Genomic DNA, 19,519 nt, shown 5'->3' with positions numbered 1-19,519 from the left:
TGGATGAAACCAAAGGACAAGACAAAAAAGGGATTAACTTCAAATTATTGAAACTAGAATCAGCAGTACTTAGTGATAGGTTCAATATAATGGTGGAAGGGTAAAAAAGGCAGAGAACAATCTAGAAAAGGGTTTAACAAAACTTTATATGATATGCCAGATAGAAATACTTTCAACTTTTCAGGCTGTGTGATCTCTCGTTATAGTTGTTCAACTCAGCTGTATATATGAAAACAGCTGTAGGCAGTAAACAGTACATAGAATACTGTGTTCTGATAAAACTTATTTATAAATACATGCAGCTTGGTGGGTAAATGATAGTTTGCTGACCTCTTGATTCAGAATCATTACTTTAATGCATAAAAATAGTTTTCTTCTGAGAAACCTTATTCAGAAGCTCACAGGTCCAATGAAATCCCAGATCTTTCACATCTGTATCATCTTTCATGACGGGATAAAAAGAGTAGATAGATAGTCCTAGTCTTGCTGAAGAAAGGACGGCATTGTTGAGAGAATCACTACATCTAAGCCACCCTAATCAGTTCAGAAAACAGCTGAAAGTAAACCAGCAAATGCTCAGATTCTGAATTTGCTTAGATTTTTTTTTTTAAAAAAAATCGCATGTTTGGCTGTTTATATTATTAGCTGAATATGTGGTGATGGTTTGCAACAGTCCATGATTATTATCTACTTTGCTCTTATGCACCATGTCATTTATATACTTTGAAATTTATTAGGTCTATTTTTTATTGGGGTGTGTGTGTGTGTGTGTGTGTGTGTGTGTGTGTGTGTGTGTGTGTGCACATGCATGCATGCCTGTGCCATAGTATATGTGTGAATGTCAGAGGACAACCCACAGGAGTCAGTTCTCTCCTTCCACCATGTGAGTTCCAAGGATCCAATGCAGGCTTGGCTTCAGCAACTAAACCATCACTACATCCCAATGCGCACCTTTTCAAATAACTAAATATGTATGTACATATCTAGTATTTTTATGTGCTCATATATCAATTAAAAATTCAGAAAATCCATTTCTGATTTAAGATTTTCCATTTATTCTCTTACAGTATTCAATTGTTTAGAACAGATTATTGACTTATATAATGATGTAATCAAGAAAACAAATCTGCTTCAAATAAGACCTGAATTTTGTAACCATATTTGGAATTTGAGAACTTATTTGGAGGTTCTAGCTTGGATTACAGTTACTTATATGCCCTTGACTGAATACCAGTCCTCCTCCTGTCTGGGAAGGCCATCCTTCGGCATAGTCATCCTCCTCCACCTCTCTATAGAGTGCACAGCTTTAAAGGAGACACATATGGGACAGTAAAGGAAGAGGACACCAGCCTAAGAAGCCAGATCAGCTGAACCACCCAGTAATACTGGAGTGACAGATGTCACAGCCAGATGACTCTCGAGTTCGCTATTTTGAATTTGAAAGAGTCTACTTAATTAGTTTTATTTTCATTATTATTTTTATTATTTTTAACTCACTGAATCTAATTACCCACATATGATTGCTAAACATAGCATCAAAATAGATACAGTAAATCATGAAGATTTAGTCAACTAATATGAATGTGTCTTTTATATTTAAATACATAGATGACTTATCAAAAGCTCTTTATAAACTGTAAATTATGTTTAAATACTTTTCTTTATCAGCAACATGTTGACCGTTGATACTTGGAGTCTATCAATTTGGACTTTTGTCTTCCTTAGAGTTTTAAAGCCTGTTTCTGTTTAGACAAAGAACCATCATATTGCAACTGAAGAACAAAATTATACACATTTTAGACATACCACTGAGTAATCAGCTCCCTTCAGTAAGATGTTTTGGTTTAATAATGAAAACATCTTAATAGCTGAAATTATTACCCACTGAGTCAATCACCATAATGTCCTCAAACAGTTCTTAGAATGAGTAGCAGCCTTTCCAATGTTGTCTCCTAAGAAAAATGACTGCAAATGTTAACATTCTTGGTGGGAAAGAGTCATTATTGCCTCTCTCTCTTTCTTTTGCTTTCTTCCTACCCTCATCTTCCATCTGTCCCCTTCACCTTTGTTCTTTCTCCCTTCCTCTTTGGCTTCTTTTCGCTCTGCACCTTGCAATTATCTCTAAACTACCAGTATTAAGCACACAGGAGACCTCAGATTTGTTCTTCCTCTGTGTTTCTGCATTTGTGATTCTACATTCAAATAACACCATTTTACCCACTTGCTATACAGAATCCTGCCTTGACATTTAAAAAATATTTATTTATTTTTATTTTATGTGCATGAGTGTTTTGACTACATGCATGTCTATGTACCACTGTGTGCAGTACCCACAGATGCAGGAAAAGGGCATCAGATCCTCTGGAACTTGAATTACAGATGGTTGTGAGACACCGTGTGGGTACTAAGAATCAAATTCAAGTCCTTCGGAAGAGCAGCCAGTGCTCTTAACTACTGAGCCATCTCTCCAGCCCCTGCTTGACTTGTTAAAATTGGATTCCCTTTTCAGAAAAATTAACATAAAATTGTATGTTCAACTACATGCATTCATTGAGGTATGCTGTTGAGATCACATAAGAATAGCTTCCTACTTTCCTCTGAAATTGAATCTAGAGTACATATGAAATTGGCTTTTTCACTTTACAGTACTAAAATATAAATTACACATAATTATATGAGTTTAAAGTATTTAATGATTTATCTATAATTACTTGTTTTTATAGCTGATAAATGTTTTGCGGTTTCTACTCATTTAGTTGCTAAGGTTGTCAAAACATCTTACTAAGATCTTCAAAATGCAACAATGATGACTGAAGTCTTCTTTGTTAGTCAAGCCATGACACAAGACCTTAATAAATATTTAGAAAGGATCCACCACTGTATTAGTCAGGGTTCTCTAGAGTAACAGAACTTATACAATGAATCTTCCTTTCTTTCTCTCTCTCTCTCTATAGAGAATCTGTATACATGGGGATTTATTACAGTAGCTTACCAGCTGTGGTCTGGCTAATCCAACAATGGTTGCCTATGAATGGGGGGGCAGTGTCCAAGAATCCAGTAGTTGTTCAGTCCACAAGGCTGGATGTCTCAGCTGATCTTCAGTAGATGCTGGAATTCCATAGAAATAGGCTTAAATGTCAGTGAAGGAATGGACTTGCTAATGAGAGCAAACAGGCAAAGAGAGCAAGCTTCCTTCCTCCATGCCCTTTATATAGGCTTCCAGCAGAAAGTATGATCCAGATTAAAGGTGGATCTTCCCACCTCAAAAGATCTGGATTAAAGGTTTATCTTTATACCTCAAAGATCCAGTTTAGAAGCGAATATTCCTACTTGAAATGATGTAAAGAAGAAAAATGAATCCCGCACAGGTGTGCCTACTCATTTGGGTTTTAGTTAAATCCAAATGTAATCAAGTTGAAGACTAGCCATCACAACCACTCATAGTAATATGTCCTCAGAGACCTGTCTGACAAGGACCCACATAGATGTTATGTATTCCTGAAAGGGAAAAAGTGTGCAACAAGTGGTAGAGGGCCTTCCTACTAGATGCAAGGCCCCAGGTTCAATAGCCAGAACTGCACATCAATAAACTGGTCAAAAATAAGTTTATTAATTAATTCTGTAACTCTACCACATAGCTTATCAAGATGTCCTTAGTTATTCATTTAAGTTCTACCTCCATAAAGTACTAACTGTTAGGTCTCTATATTTTTATTTCCTTTTTTAAAATTCACTTACATGTAATAGTTGACATTCTGTTTTAAAGGATTTACCATCTTATTAGAATCTAATTATTCAATGTTGCAATATTCTTTTGACTAAGATTGTGCTTCAAACAAAAATGATTTACAAACAATATATGGCGCTAAGTTCCCAAAGACAAAAATATTGTCTTTGGTAAGTTTATCATGAGAAGAAATCCTGTATGTTCAATATACAGTCTAGAGTACAAATATTGTTTGTGTACATAGTTAGCATACTTCCTGCTTCACTGTGTATATGTGTCCGTGTGTGTTTGTAGATAGATATTCTATGACATATGTACATATAGTAACCTATTCACTGTTAAAATATTGCTTAAAGTTTTAAAAGAAAATTAAATATGTATACAAGGTTGCAAATTTAAAAATAATATTGACTCATAGCTATTTAATGACTCTAACTCTAAACAATAACACAACTATACTGAGAGCAAACAAAAGACATCCCCTAGCCACATGCCACTGGATAACTAAGCCCATGTTTGGACATTAGAGTTTTTCTGAAATAAGACTTTCTCCAAGTTTAGTTATGGACTAACACATTCTATGGGAGAATATCAAAGTTAATTATATAAATACTAGTGGTGCTGGGTGTAGAGACACATGCCCAGAATCCTACCAGCCAGAAGGCTGACAGAGAAAGATCGTGAGTTCAAGACAACTTTTGCAGGATAATAAATTCTAGGCTAGCCTGGGCTTTAGTATGGAAACATTGCCTCAAAACAAACTAGATAGCCCAGGGACCTAGGGTAAAATCAAATACTATTGTTCTTTTAAAAAAGTAGCAATAAAATGACTCCTAATGATACTCTGCTGGACTCATATCCCAGTGCCTTGCTCAGCCATTATCAGCTAATGTTCCTTCTGCAGCAGATAGGAACAAAAACAGAGATCTACAGTCAGACATTGTAGAGAGAGTGAGAGACCTTGGAACACTCAGTCAACCCTAAATAGGGTGTCTCCATCAAATCCCTTCCCCTCAGCGCTCAGGGAAGAGGAAGCAGAAAGATTCTAAGAGCCAAAGGGGATGGGGGACTCCAAAAAAAAAAAAAAAAAAAAAAAAAAAAGGCCCTCTAAATCAACATGATAAAAGCTCATATGAATTCACAGAGACTAAGGCAAAATGCCCAGGGCCTGCTATGCTTCCATAGTGCTTTAATGGGATTCCTGAGTGTGTGAACGCGTGGGTCTCTAATTCTTGTGCCTTCTTTGGGGCTCTTTTCCTCCTGTTTGTTTTGTCCAATTCCAACATTTTAGTTTTTGTATTTATTATTATATTATATTTTAATTTATTATTATCCCTCAGAAGCCTGTTTATTTTCCCAGGGGAGACAAAAAGGGAGTAGATTGGATGGTGAGTAGAGGTGGGAAGGAATTGGGAAAAGTAGAGGGAGGAGAAACTGTAAACAGGATATAGTATGTAAGAAGAAAAAAATCTATTTCCAATAACAAGTACGAAAAAAAGAAAATCTAACATTTTATGCTATTATTTGATTGAAAAATTATGTTTTTGTTTCCTGTTTTCAGCTTTGTCAGAATGTAACTAATAAAAATTATAGGCATTCATGGTAAAATAAAAGTAAATAATATAATAAAGTGTTAATTAACTAAAACAAGCATAAGCAAGGAATAGAACAAAGTAAAATAAAGAGAAAATGTCTGAAATCACATTTGAAACTTTTTCTCAATAATAGAAAATATAGTTATCATTTACTTTATTGATAACATTTTTGAAAAATTACATACTGCTGCCTATTCCTTTAGTACAAATTAATAAATTAATTACATTAAACTTCATATTTTGGAATGAGATTCTTGATTTCCTAGGCCTGTGTCTCAAAACTTCCTTTTTGTCTCCTTTTGTATATTTGCATGACTGTGTTGAGCACAGCATAGTAGTGAACCAGCCTCCCAGATGGATCACCACCAAGGATCTGAGATAACAGCTGCCAGTCCTCTGTTGTTCTATTCTTCTTTATAGTTTTTTGCAAAAGTAATTATAAGTGAAAGCAGTTAAGTAACTTTGAAATTTAAGTCATCAAATTTTCTGCTGTAGTTCAGGAACTGACCATGCATAATTTATTATTTGATGCTCAAAATGCATGTCCTTTGTAGATTGAGATTATGAAAAGACTGTAAATGTGATTTAGTGTTATACAGCTTGTCTAGAATGTAAGAGACCTTAGATTCAATCCTCAGTACTTCCAAAAAGAAATGGTACAGACGGAACAGTGGAGAATACACAAAAGGTAAAATGTTTGCTACACAAGTGTGAGAACTCCTCAGTGCTCACATAAATCCAGGGCTGGCATAGATACTTGTCTGGAATCCCTGAGCTTAAGATAGAGACAGGCGATCCACAAAGCAAACTGGCTAGCTAGAAGAAACAAATCTAGTTCTGTCTTCAAGACCTGCCTCAATATATAACATTGGAGAAAGATCAAGGAAGACATCTGGCATCAGCCTCTGGACTTCACATGTGAACACAAACAACAACACACACACAACCACATATATGTGCATATACAAAAAATTAATAGAGGTATAAAATTTTAATTTAATATGATACCTTAAAACCCTTCATTAAGAGCCTATATGGTACTAAAATTTTTCATCACTATTTTCAAAGCATGGTGATTGGAATAGACAGTATAGATTATTGAATAGGAAGGAGAATGATCACTTCCTTCCTGTGAGTCCATCACATTTACTAGGTGTAAGATTTAGGGTAAACTTCTAACTCTATCACAAACCCACCAATAAAATGGAGGTGATACTAACTTATAACATTGTATGTACTTGTCACCACTGAGCAATGCCTGGTATATTCATTCTACCCTTATCACTGTGACCAAATACCTGACAGAAAGAACTTAAAGATTCATTTTAGCTCACTATTTCAGAGGGCTTGGCCCATGGTTACTTCACTCCATGCACTCAGATAGAATATTATAGCAGATGGATGATGCAAACCGAAAGCAAGTAGACACCAGAGACAAAGTATTGCCAAGGACCTGGCTCAAGTGAATCATTTCCTCCAGTGATGTACAGCCTACTAAAGTTATCGGAACCACATAAGACTGTGAAGTTCTGGTTATTATGTGACAGTCCAGATAGACTCCTATTGAGTTTCTTTTGTGTTTCTCATCCAGTCTATTTCAGTGGTTGCCAAAATGTCACTTGTGAAAGAGTTATTGTATCTGGCTCTATTCAGTAAATTTCAAAGGGATTCCTACTATGTGTGTATTCATTGTTTTTTTTTTTATTATATAACATTTTATATTTTAAGCATATGATAGATAATACATTATATAAAGTAAATCTAAAGACAGTTCTAGATATATAGTCGATATTGAATAGATTGTCTCTAGTTAATATTTCTGCTTCATAGCAAAGTGAGTTTATTTTCACTTTCTTAAATTGGTTAATTTTTCTATAATTCTTACTTTGTGTATGAAGATCATTTGCTTTCTTTTAAATGGAGATACCTCTGCTGCTTGCCTTTTAGATATTGCATTGAAATTATTAAAAATTAACCCTAGTTAACTGACAGAGTAGGCATTCTCTCATTGGCAGTTCATTGTTATTTCAATTTGATAAGAATTGACTTATTAGCATAGTCTAGATTTTATTCCACCCAGGTGGCTCAATATCTCTTTTTTCCAGACATGATCGTTAGATGTGATTAGGTATTGGGTATAGAGGTTGACCAGATAGAAGAAGCCCCTGACCTCATAATTTTTAACACCAAATTAGAGGAAATTCTGCTATCTACTGTATTGAATTTTTTAATTTAGTTTCATTAAGATGACTTTAAAACATTTCACTATTAATGACTGGTTGCTATTATTTTGACTTTGCAAAGGACTTAACTTGATCACTCTGGTTTTCCTCTGACAGCTCATTCAAGCATTTGATTGGAGGACTGGATGATGTTTCTAACAAAGCATATGAAGATGCAGAAGCGAAAGCAAAGTAAGTGAGGTTCACTTTGGGGACTTTATTTTGATAAAAATGATTTTAATATGTTAAGGTCAAATATTTGGACCTTATGTCAGTGCTCTGGCACTAAGACTCTGATTACTTAAAAGAACTACTAAGCAAACAATGTACTTGTTACACAATATGTTTAGTTAGGATGGCTCTTTTCAACCTGAAATCTTAATTTTGTAAGGATCCACTCAAGAAGGTAAGTGGTAGTTTAAAACCCAATGTAAACAATTACAATAAAACATTTAATTATCAGACTGAAATTTTCTGATGCTATTAGCAGCGAAATATCTCATTAATTATAATTCTGTATAAATGCAATTCTTCTACAAAAATGATTTGCTATAAAACAAAACTTTAATGTTTGGCAAAGATTTGTTATATTCAAGATTCTTTTTATTTCAAAGAAATGTAGGTTACTTTGGAAAAAACAGTGGTCTTCATAATCCCCCTTTTCACCCAATACAAACTGATAATTCATATCCTATAAGACAGCAGAAGGATTAATCATATAAAATTTAGTGTGAAGTCCATAGTTTGTGCCAAAATTGTAGTAACCTCAAAGCACAAAAGAAATAAAATATTTTGCTCTGAGAATCCATGAAAAAAGGTTTATCCTAGGAGTAAAATGTTAAGAACTACAGGTGTGTAAATAAAATGACTGGTGGCCATCTTAAAAACATTAGCAGCTACTTTAGACTTACAGAAAAAGTCAACTATCTTGTAGAACATAGTCTAGCTGCTTTGCTATATGTCTAGTTTCTTACAGCTTTAGGTAGATAGGATATTCAAGTAAAAGTTGATGCCAATTTCACCCTTAAAATTATCAGTGATGGGAAAATGACTGTGAGTGAGAACCTTCTCAGCATCTATTGACTTTGTAGAAATAACAGTGTGACAGTGTATGAATTCTGATCATTCGTGGATTCATTTATACATGCTGCACGTCAACAGAATAAGGAAATGAGTATATTTAATTCAGATTTGGACAGTTAGAAGGAAGATTTGACCATAGTTTGTCACACTGTAATGTAAACTAAAAGCCTTTGTTCCTCTGCTCACTCTTGGTCATGACTCCCAAAACCTGTCTCTCAGCCTCAGATAGCACATCTTTAAAGTGGTAGCTAGTGTTGCATTTTAATTAATGGCATTATGCAAAGCCTTTGTAAATTGCTATAAAAGTGGATGACCTTGTTGAAGTAATCTTTGGAAACATACTTTGACGTATGACTGTGATAACAGATATTAATTATTCTATATACAAAAATATTTTGCATAACTAAGAACTATTTAATCTTATATTAATTCTCATATTTAAATAGTAATTTATTAAAGCATACTTAGGCTAGAAAATATCCATAGATAAAGTTTTATAAAACAGTAACAGTTTGATCAAACAGTTATGGTTAAGGAATAAGAAATAATAAAATGACTGTCTACATCAAGATACTTCCCACTGTTTGTTTCACCAGTAGATTTGTTAGACTATAGTTTAGACATCATGAAACAAACACACAGTCTTAGGGTATATAGCATGATTTGATATATGTATTAATTAAGAACTGATCACAATAATTAAGCTTAGTAACCCCATCTATCACCTCACATAAGTTACTCTTGTGTATGTGGTGAATTGATCAAACTCTGATTAAATTAGCCATTGACCTAATCAGTAACCACAAAATTAATGGAAATTACTGATTTGGTTAGCTATGGATTGGGTCAGCCACTAGATGGAATCAATCACTAGTCAGATTAATCACCAATTAGATCAACTATTAACTGGATCAAACTTGGTTATAGAGACCTCTGATTAGATCAGCTACTAATCTGATCAATTGCTGGTGAATAGGCCACTACTCAGAAGGCCTGCTGACTGATAGGCTGTCTCAGAAGACACATTGTCTTAGCAAATTTCATTCAGAAGAGATTTATCTTAAGTTGTTTGATTATTAGTAAAACCAAGTGACTGCATACTTTAATGTTAATTATTACTTAGGGAGTGTAAATAGTTTCATTTAAAAAAAGAAATAAATCCCTGATCTGAATTCTAGAGAGAATGGTAATAAGTTCATTCTCTGAAATTGTCTTGTAACAAACAAATGTTAAAGTAGTTGTCATTACGCTTTCTACACTGTTAGCACTTTATACAGTGCTAACAAATAACATCAGAAGGTTTCTGATGTAGCAGTCATCCCTAAGTCCGATGTGTTTATGCTTAGAGGAGGCAAACTATGAATTTCCACAGGCTAAGCTTTATCGGCATTAGCAAGCTCAGATGTCTATTTATGTTGTCTGTTGTCTCTTTCCATTGACTTTCTTCCCGTTAAATACATTTTACATTCCTTTGGTATTTAAGGAACTTTAAAAGGCTTGCCTGTGCAATAGAAACTAGGAACATCCTCTAATTGGGTTAAATTCCCTGGATAATTCTGTTAATGGCTTTACATTTCTATATAGACCAGGAAACCTAGTGCAGGTACAGTAGAGGTGATGATTAAACTCCACTGTGTAATTTGTATTCTTTCAAGGTCCCCATGGTTTTGCAAAAGCCTTGAAATTTGAGCTTAATGTTTCTTAAAACTCCACTAAAATGATCCTGTTAAGTACTCATGTAAGACGATTAATTTTTCCATGTCTATTCTTATTTGAGAAAGAAGACATAAAAGTAGGACTGACTATAACAACTGAGTCCTTTGAGATATTTAAAACTCAGAGGCGAGGAACTCATTACTTATTGGCATAACCCTCTCAATGGCAGACTGATTGCCCTCAAGTCAACATGCTATTATTCTCAGAAAACTCACACCAAATATGTAGATCAGACAGGCCAGGAAAATTGGCTTGAAAGAAACACTTGACAGAAATGGTTTTTATCTTCTACTGAAGGATATGTGTCCTCTGCCTATATTGCAATATTTTTCCTAAATTTATGTTTGATAGAAACTAAGCTTATGGCACATTTCTATCTATTCTATCTGTTAAAAAGCCTTTCTTAATTGCTGATAATCTTCCACTAAAGGCTTTGCTTTTTAAAATATGAATTATACCAAGAAAGATTGAGAGAAACAGTATAATATCAAAATTAGGGATCACTTGAAGTATAAAGTAGAATTGTAATGATATGTCCTTATCATTCTTCCTTTAAGGACACTCATTCACTTGATAAAAGCATTTTTAAACTTACTTAATATGAGTTATACCTTGTACTATATAATGTGCATACTGACACAAGACACATTTTTTAGTACTAGAGAATATCTTGTAGTTGGAAGGGAGACTGATATATAAGTCAATGGCTATTTTCACCCCATACTTTTAAGAATAAGTTATGACAGCTGTTACCATATAATTTGAGTATCCTCCTCCATCCATGTGTAAAGCTTGTCTTGAAAAATCATGGCTGTCTATAAATATAAATGCAAATGTTTTATTTCATTCTTTTAAGTATTTTTGATAGATGAGTCTATTAAATAATATATAGTTAGAGCATTATCAACATATTCATTACTGAATATTATGCTCAGAAACAATAGGCAAAAGAATTCTTGTTTCATAAAAAAAAATACCCTAATTCATGTATAGTACACTTTGCATTCAACTTAGCTTATCATAAAAACCTATATAGTAAAAGTTACACTCTTAAAGTGATTCACATATGCCATCGTTATAGTCTCAAGCTGAGGGCTTACAGTGGGCAAATAATTTAAGAGCTATTTCTTTTATAATGATGTTTATTATTATTAAAATGTTTTGTACTTTTACTTTTTATAAAAAGACTATGGCAAGATAGAGAAAGAAAAAGAAAACCAACCAAGCCAATCTAACATGTGCTCCTAACTACCTTTGTGTTTTTGGTACACTTACATGTCTTATGTGTTGTTTTCTCCATTTTACGTCATCGCATTGTAAATGTCGAGCAGCATTCTATGTTCTGCTGATATCATCCTAGTAGCTGCCTGGGAACACAGTGAATGGAAACGTCGTTTTCTACATTGATTCGAGTTAAAGCCTTATTCATTCAGTTTATTTTTCTTTGAACATAAATTCTCAATCACTCCTAAAAACCAAACAACAAAAACAAAACCTCGCCAATAACATAAGCCACTTACTTACACATATGTTCCATCCAGCTGTGCACATTACTCTGTATCATGCTTCCATAGAAAGTTGCTGTATTTTAGACCAGTTGGTCCATCTGCTACCTGCTTTATCCTGCTGTCTTATCTTGAAGCCTGGGGATATACATACCTATGTACTTCCACTGAGATATTCTGATAGCTGTATCAGTAGATTGGTGTACACATTTAGTAACAACCTAAACTTATGAGACTTAATATTGTTCTCCATGAGAATCTAGCCTTGTTATAAATTCATGTGAAGTGTACCCATGCTTCATAACCTGCCAAGTCACTTGTTCTATAGACCTAGACTCCCTCTGATAACTCATAGCTCCCCATGCACTGGCCTCACCCCATGTACAATCATTCTTTTATATACATTGATTTACTCAACAGATACTCTCTATATGCCTACAAAATTCCCCCTCCCATAAAATAGTGACTAAAACAGACACATTCCTTGCTATCATGTTATATTTGTTCTAGTGTAAGAGAGATAAACGATCACTATGACAAGATTTTTATGATGAAGTGACATTATTAGTACATTTAAGCTGAATCCTGAGTAATTAGCTGATGCTAGGTAAGCATTAGTTGAAGTGGGCTAGGCAAGGAAGTACAGAGAGAATTACAGAATAAGAAGCTTCCAAAGAGCAAATGGCAAATGAAACTCTAGAAGGAACCAGTAAGAATGGAGAACAGAAGGATCATGAAGCTGGGGATTGATTCCTGAGAAATTTAGCCTTTAAAAAAATCAAGAGAAACAATCAGAAAAGACTGAGTGGACATGAGAGGCACAAGGAAAACCAAATGTATATGTCACTGAGGCCAAGAACAGAGTACTGTGTCTTGGTCCCTTTGGGCTGCAATGCCAAAATGACATAAAGTGACAAATAAGACCAAACTTGCCAAGACCCCCCCAGAATGTTGCTTTGCTTCTCAACTCCTTTCATCCTGTACCAAATCAGTTCACCTGGTCTATGCCTTGTTCCTCCAAAGAATATGTTGTATTTGGGGATGGGGAGAGGAGAGCATGTTCAAGAGAAACACTGAGCCAAATCATCTTTTAGACAAGAGATTGATTAAAATTGTCAATAGGCAATATGGTAGAACAGAGGACTCTGAAGATTTTCAGCCCTGCTGGTCAAAGCAAGGTGTGTCCTATTTTTAAATATTCCCAGGGAGTGAGGAGGTCCTACACAGCCAGGAAGCAGGCTTAGTTAACATGTGACCTATGCTACATTCCTGAAGTAGGGAAGCAGGGTATGTGTGACTCAATACATGGGTCACTCTTTCTGAGTAAGGGAGCGGGGCTTAGCTAATGTGTGTGACCATAATATGTGGACCTAGTTAGGCTACCTCTGATCACCAGTGAGTGAGTCCTGCTTACAGCCCTCTCTGCTTACCTAAAGAGCCTGAGCTCACCAACAGGATCTATCTAATAGATTCACATAGCACAGGCAGAATAATTTAAAGTAAGCAAAAAAAAAAAAAAAAAAAAAAAAAAAAAAAAAAAAAAAAAAAAAAAAAAAAAGAAGAAGAAGAAGAAGAAAGAAAATTAAGGCGAGGAGCCAAAAACAAAATGAAGATGCAAAACAGGGCACCTCAATCACTGTATGAGAAAACAATAATGGACAAAAACTTGACAGGCCTCAGAGATCTGACTTACTGTCACTAAACAATAAAATACCACAGCCACCTCTCTGTTCCCCTTTGTAAGAATTAACCAGAGTATTGCGCCAATCCCTCTGCTTTATGGTGAAACAATCCTATTCTCATGATTAGCGCTCATTGATTTAAAGCTTCCCTTTTGTTCACAAGCTCATTTGCGAAGGAATGTTTTCATCTGTTTGATATTTTCCCAATGACTTTTGGTGGTGAGCCTTGTTGCTTGACACAATGTGACAGCAGTAAATGATGGCCTCTCCTTCCATTTCATTAACAGAGGAGGCCTTCAGTGGCTGGGTCTGTTTGTCACGGGGAGGTTGTTGCTGTTTCTCCTTGCTCTCTGGCAGCAGATCTTGCTGAGGCCTTTGATCATTAACTCATCAAATGCCGAATGCCATTAGAGGCACAGGAGGCTGTACAAATCAGAACCCATGGTTGCATTGCTTGGTAGCATGTTCTGAAATGCCCTTTGGGACATCTAACATCTAATAAACAAATGATTTCAAATGTGCAGTCTCGTTAACAAGGGGCTGCTCTTTTGAACACAGACTTTGAAATTTGGGCCTTCCCACCCCTTTTCCTTTTTATTAGATTCTTTTTCCTCCTTGGCCTCTTGGAACAAAGATCTTAGCATTCCCACAATCTTATCAACAATTTAGTTTAAACAACTCAGTCTTGATCTAAGCAATTCTCAAGGAAATGGGCCTAGAAAATTGTTTCTTCCCCTGTGGAAAGAATTCAAGTGAGCAATATCCTGTTCCCAAATGAGAATGCTATGCCAATTAAATGGAAAGAATGCTGTAAACGGCATCATGAACTAGTCCTCAGACCAGAATTGGAACCTCATGATCACTTGTGGGCTGAGCTGTCAGAGGATAGCCCCAGAGTCTGGGCAATAGAAATTATTTTTTATTTTATTGCAGGGCAAAGGGTAGGAAATGAAAAAATTTTGCAGTATTTCGCCCTGAGGTTGGTTTTCAGCCTTGCAAGAACTATTTGCTTTTGAATTCCAGGGCGTGTTGACAGGCTAACAAGGGGTATAGACTAGCTTCTAAGACCACCAATACCAACATTCATCCGTACAATACATACATTCAGTATGACTTGAGGTTTCAAAGAGCATAAAGTAAATTTCTCTCTCGAGAACAGTGAGACTGATTCAGCTGCATTTTTTAAAATGCGATTTCATCATAAAACTATGTGGCCTTGGATAGGAAATTTACATCTACTTCATTTTTTAAAAATTAAAGCTCCCAAAGGCCGTTGGCTGATTTCTTTTCCACTCTGCTTATCTTGAAGACTCCTCAGGTAGCAAGACTTCACAGATGGGATCCCAGGATAAACTTGTGTGCACCCTCTTCTAGTTAACAGAGAGAGGACTGACGGTGACTAAAATTCCAGCACTGCTGACTTGCTTGACAAAGACAGATGAGTTACTGGGTTGTTAACTGTATTTTATTTACTTCTCCTGAGAAGGCACTGCAAATCAGCAAATGGGAAAATGAATGGAATAGATAGTTTCCAAGAGGAGAAACACAAACGTCCAGTAACTATTTTAGAGTGTTCAGTCTCCTTAGTCAACAAAGAAAGACAAGTTAATCCTACCTTGAGATGCCATCTCACTCCAGTCAGAAAGGCTGTCATCAATAAATCTGACAGCTGATGTTGGAGAGGATGTGGAGAGAAAGAAATCCATAGGTCCTTCTTGGTGGCATTGCAAATGAACACAGTCATTGTGGAGATCATTTTGGAAATTTTTCATAAACATTAAAGATAGACCTACTCCGTGGCCCAGATATTTCATTTCTGGATATATACCCAGAGAACTCCATATCCTACCATAGAGATAGTTGCACTCCCATGTTTATTGCCACTTTATCCATTGTAGCACAAAATTGGAATCAACCTAGTCATCCATCAACAGATGAATGTATAATGAAAATGTGATATATATCATTACTATTCACCTCTAAAGAAAATGAATTGATTTAAAATGTTTAATATTAAGCATGGTCATACAATCTAAAAAAAATGCATGTTTTTCTTCATACATGTTATCTAGCCAATAATAAATGTATGTAGCACAGTATAACATAACAAGAAGAGGTTAAATATTAAGGATGTGGAAATATTGAAAGTAGACAAGCAGTGAACACGAGTTTTGAAAGAAGATAGAAAGTTAATTGTTTTTTCTACTTCTAACTTTCTCATGCATCTTTAAATTTTGTTGGTGGGTAAGTGCAATAAATGTATTTGATAGTGAAAGTAGAATATCCAATGTAAAATTTCAAGTTTCCTTTCAAAATGGCTCCTCCAGGTGTAGAAGTTCAATGGGATATATACATTTTGCATTTGGTTAATTTTGGTATGTTGGTTTTTTTATTTGCACATTTTTATAATAAAATTATTTTTGAAAAATTAAAATACAAAGGAAGGACACATCCTTCCCAACATTCCCATATTCACCCATGATAATTGAGAATTATTTTCAAAGCTTTAAGAGGGATGGGACTCAAGATAATTAGGTCCCATGAAGCAGTAAGATTGGCTTTTCCAATGCCCCAAACTTCTTGCACAGCATTCAGAACAACCCAATACATTGTCCTTTCAGTGTTCCTCATGTCCTAAGCCTGTTTGCAATACTTTTTAAAAGCATGAAGATAAAAAAAAAATCTAGTTTATCCCTGTATGTTCTTGACAGTTTCAAGCAACAAATTCCATTTGCTATAAAAACTCTTTTTATGACTTATATAGATATAAAGACAAAAAAAATCTAGTGTATTCCTGTATGTTCTTGGCAGTTTCAAGTGACAAATATTTGCCATAAAAACTCTCTTTATGACTTACATAGATATAGCATATATTCAATCCTGTGTTGTGAATCAAATGGGGGCCTATTTAGAGAGAAAACTTGTGAGCCATGCTAGCCAGCTGTTGGCCGGGTGACCTGGCTGATGTGTTGACAAGGGCGTGTACACAGGGAGAGGAACATCAGCTAGGTGCTTGGAGCAGGATTTCCTGACAGCACCATGTGAACTTGAGCAAGCACCCTGTGGGCCTGTTTTCTGATCTGAGAGGGATGGTCCTAAAACCTTCCTTCTCGTTCTGCTTTAGATTTCTAAGATGTAGAAGGCCCACACTCAGGCACTCTTTTGGAAACCTAACTCCTCTTTACGCAAGCACCATTTTGACTTTGGCTGTTTTCTAAGATGATAACAAAGACATTTCTGTGGCATAAACAGAAAACATACTTAAGAAGTAACAAATAGCTGTGTATGCTTTTTTAAACAGTAAGTTATATTCATTCCTATTCTAATTTTTGAGTATTGCTCATAGTACTTATGCTATTTAAAATAATTGCTTAAAAATCAGGCAGACTTGCTTGGTTAGTTATGGTAATTCAGAAGGGTTAAATAAATTAGCCCATAGAAACAGAATTTTTCATTTTCACCATTATACATAGAATCTTTCTCTTTCTGATATGACATTTAGATATGATAATAAGCTTGGCTATCTTTCAATAAAGAGCTATTAGAAAATTATAGAGTACTTTTGAAACTGGAAAATGTTATAATAATATTTCCCAATGAATCCTATCAGAATGAAATAATTTTTAAGTAGTGATTTAAATGGCAGCACAAATCAGTTTTGATACAATGAACATAATATACGTTACTAATTTACATTTTTAAATTGTTACTTGAAAAAGACACAATATAGAATTGGAGTGTGGCTGTTGCTCAGAGCTATTTGCATGGCTCACACCATTTGCCTTCACTGCATAAATTACAGGCGTTAGTCAGCTTTATAAAGTACATCCATCACGTCAGGCATCCAGCCTGCTCCCTGGTTTATGAAACATACAGAGATATGAAACAGGTGCCCTTGCTTTAGTCTGCACAATTGGAACAAGCAGTTTAGACCCTTTCAATCAGTTACTGATTGAGCACATTGGAAGTTGTGATCCCAATGTGCTTGAAAAGGAAATAAGACAGCTTTTGAAAAATATTGACTCTAAGGCAAGTTTAGGTTTAAGGGCTTGGAATAGTCAGGTCTAGTAACAATTGCCCAGCTGTTGTTTGTTTATATGGTGTAAAAAAAAATTTTAGCATAGTACGCCTGCTATGGTAATAAACTTGATTTATAGGACTGTCAATTTCATTCAAAGAATGTGTTTTCCTAAACCAGATTTTCTGCTCATCACATTAGTGTGGAAATTATTCATGTAGACTCAGAGTTTTCACACTCCAACCTGCTCACTTTATTATAAAAACAATTAAATGAGCAAGGAAGAATATGCTTTAGGTTGCCTATCACCTTTGCATTTCAAGTGAGCTCGAAAGTTTCCTGCAGTCTCAGTAAATGGCCACCCACATCTATGCGAACAGAGACCAAATGACAGATAGGAATTTGGGCAGTATAAACTAGGAGGCCATGTCAGTCTTTCTTCGGGAGACTCTTTTCACATAGGTAATATTAGTGTTTTCTTTGGCATTGACGTGAATATCAGAGTAATAATTTCACATGCTAGCACAAGTTGGGGAACAAGGAGGAAGTTAAAGAAAACAGGGCTACCAGAGAAGAAATGAATTATATTCATGCACATTTCAACCAATGGGAACGTATGCAAAATGGATCCATAAGGCTACATGACCCAGCGACAGCTAGCTGTCTTAGTTTGTGAAACAAGCTACAGTTTCCACATAATGAAAATACCACATAGCAATTCACATTTTAAGAAGACAAAACTGTAAAGACATGCCTATAATTATGATACCTCTCTTAATAAACACAAATGCATACTATTAACTATATCATGAAAAACAACTGCAGTGTTCAGGGTATGCTTTTTTTGGCTCATATTTTTAACTATTTATTTCATCTATATGCCACATGAGAGATCACAAAATTCAAAGTAAAGTACTTTTTTTTCTGGGAAAAGAATATGTGTACTTAAAAATCAGACATAATATTTAAAATCAGACACTATTTTTTTTTGTGTGTGTGAGCTAGAAAACCACTTTATTTGTTCTGGGGAGTTGTTCAGAATCTCCCTAGAACTTCTGGAACTGCTTCTTGGTGCCAGCAGCCTTGGTGACCTTGAGCACATTGAAGCATACTGTCTTGCTCAGGGGCCTGCACTCTCCCACAGTGACGATGTCGCCGATCTGTACATCCCTGAAACAGGGGGACATGTGCACAGACATGTTCTTGTGGCGCTTCTCAAAGCGATTGCACTTCCAGATGTAATGGAGGTAGTCCCTGCAGATGACAATGGTCCTCTGCATCTTCATCTTCGTCAGTCACCAGACAGGATCTGACCTCGGATGGAGACATTACCAGTGAAGGGGCATTTCTTGTCTATGTAGGTGCCCTCGATGGCCTCCTTGGGCGTCTTGAAGCCTAGACCGATGTTTTTGTAGTACTGAGGGAGTTTTTCCTTGCTGGTTTTTCCAAGCAGAACACGCTTCTTGTTTTGAAAGATAGTGCGCTGCTTTTGGTAATAAGCACGTTCCCGTCTGAATGTCTGCCATCTTCCCGGCAGCCTGAGAAAAAGAGAGGTGGACTCACTCCTGGGTTTCCTTATTTAAAATCAGATACTCTTAAGCAAATGCTTCTCTGTTGGACTGAAGGCAAAGCTTATCTATTTTACACAATTTTCCTTTTACATACATTGTTATTTACATACATTTCTATAATATTTTACTTTTAAATACTTTGTTTTTTTAATAATGTCAATATTCAAGTAAATAAAAAATAGGAAACTCATTTTATTAATTGTATCATAAGAATAATTTCTCATCCTGTAATTAGTGGACTAGTTTGGAATTGGATCATTGTTATCAGATATCATATTACATTATTTAATCCACATTACCAATTGCCTTCTAATGCACCAGTGTTTAGCTATCAATCTCCATCATGTAAATGTAATAACAGTTTCAGAAACAGTATGTCTTAATAGTTTTATTGATAAGC

The 19,519-nt window shown here is 35.3% G+C and overlaps 1 protein-coding gene and 1 pseudogene across 1 annotated transcript in view; one reads left to right on the top strand and one right to left on the bottom strand.

The window, feature by feature from the left end:
* Nucleotides 1-19,519, top strand: part of Prkg1 (protein kinase cGMP-dependent 1) — a 1,109,494-nt gene that overhangs the window by 985,210 nt on the left and 104,765 nt on the right. Inside the window, 1 exon segment of the mRNA XM_028895018.2 lies at nucleotides 7,662-7,736. Coding sequence (XP_028750851.1) covers nucleotides 7,662-7,736 — 75 coding nt within the window.
* LOC114710755 lies at nucleotides 18,595-19,074 on the bottom strand (annotated as a pseudogene).

The sequence above is a fragment of the Peromyscus leucopus genome, chromosome 1, assembly GCF_004664715.2.
Source record: "Peromyscus leucopus breed LL Stock chromosome 1, UCI_PerLeu_2.1, whole genome shotgun sequence".
Lineage (NCBI taxonomy): Eukaryota > Metazoa > Chordata > Mammalia > Rodentia > Cricetidae > Peromyscus > Peromyscus leucopus.
The sequence above is the reverse complement of the archived record's forward strand: the minus strand, read 5'-3'. Positions and strand labels throughout refer to the sequence as shown.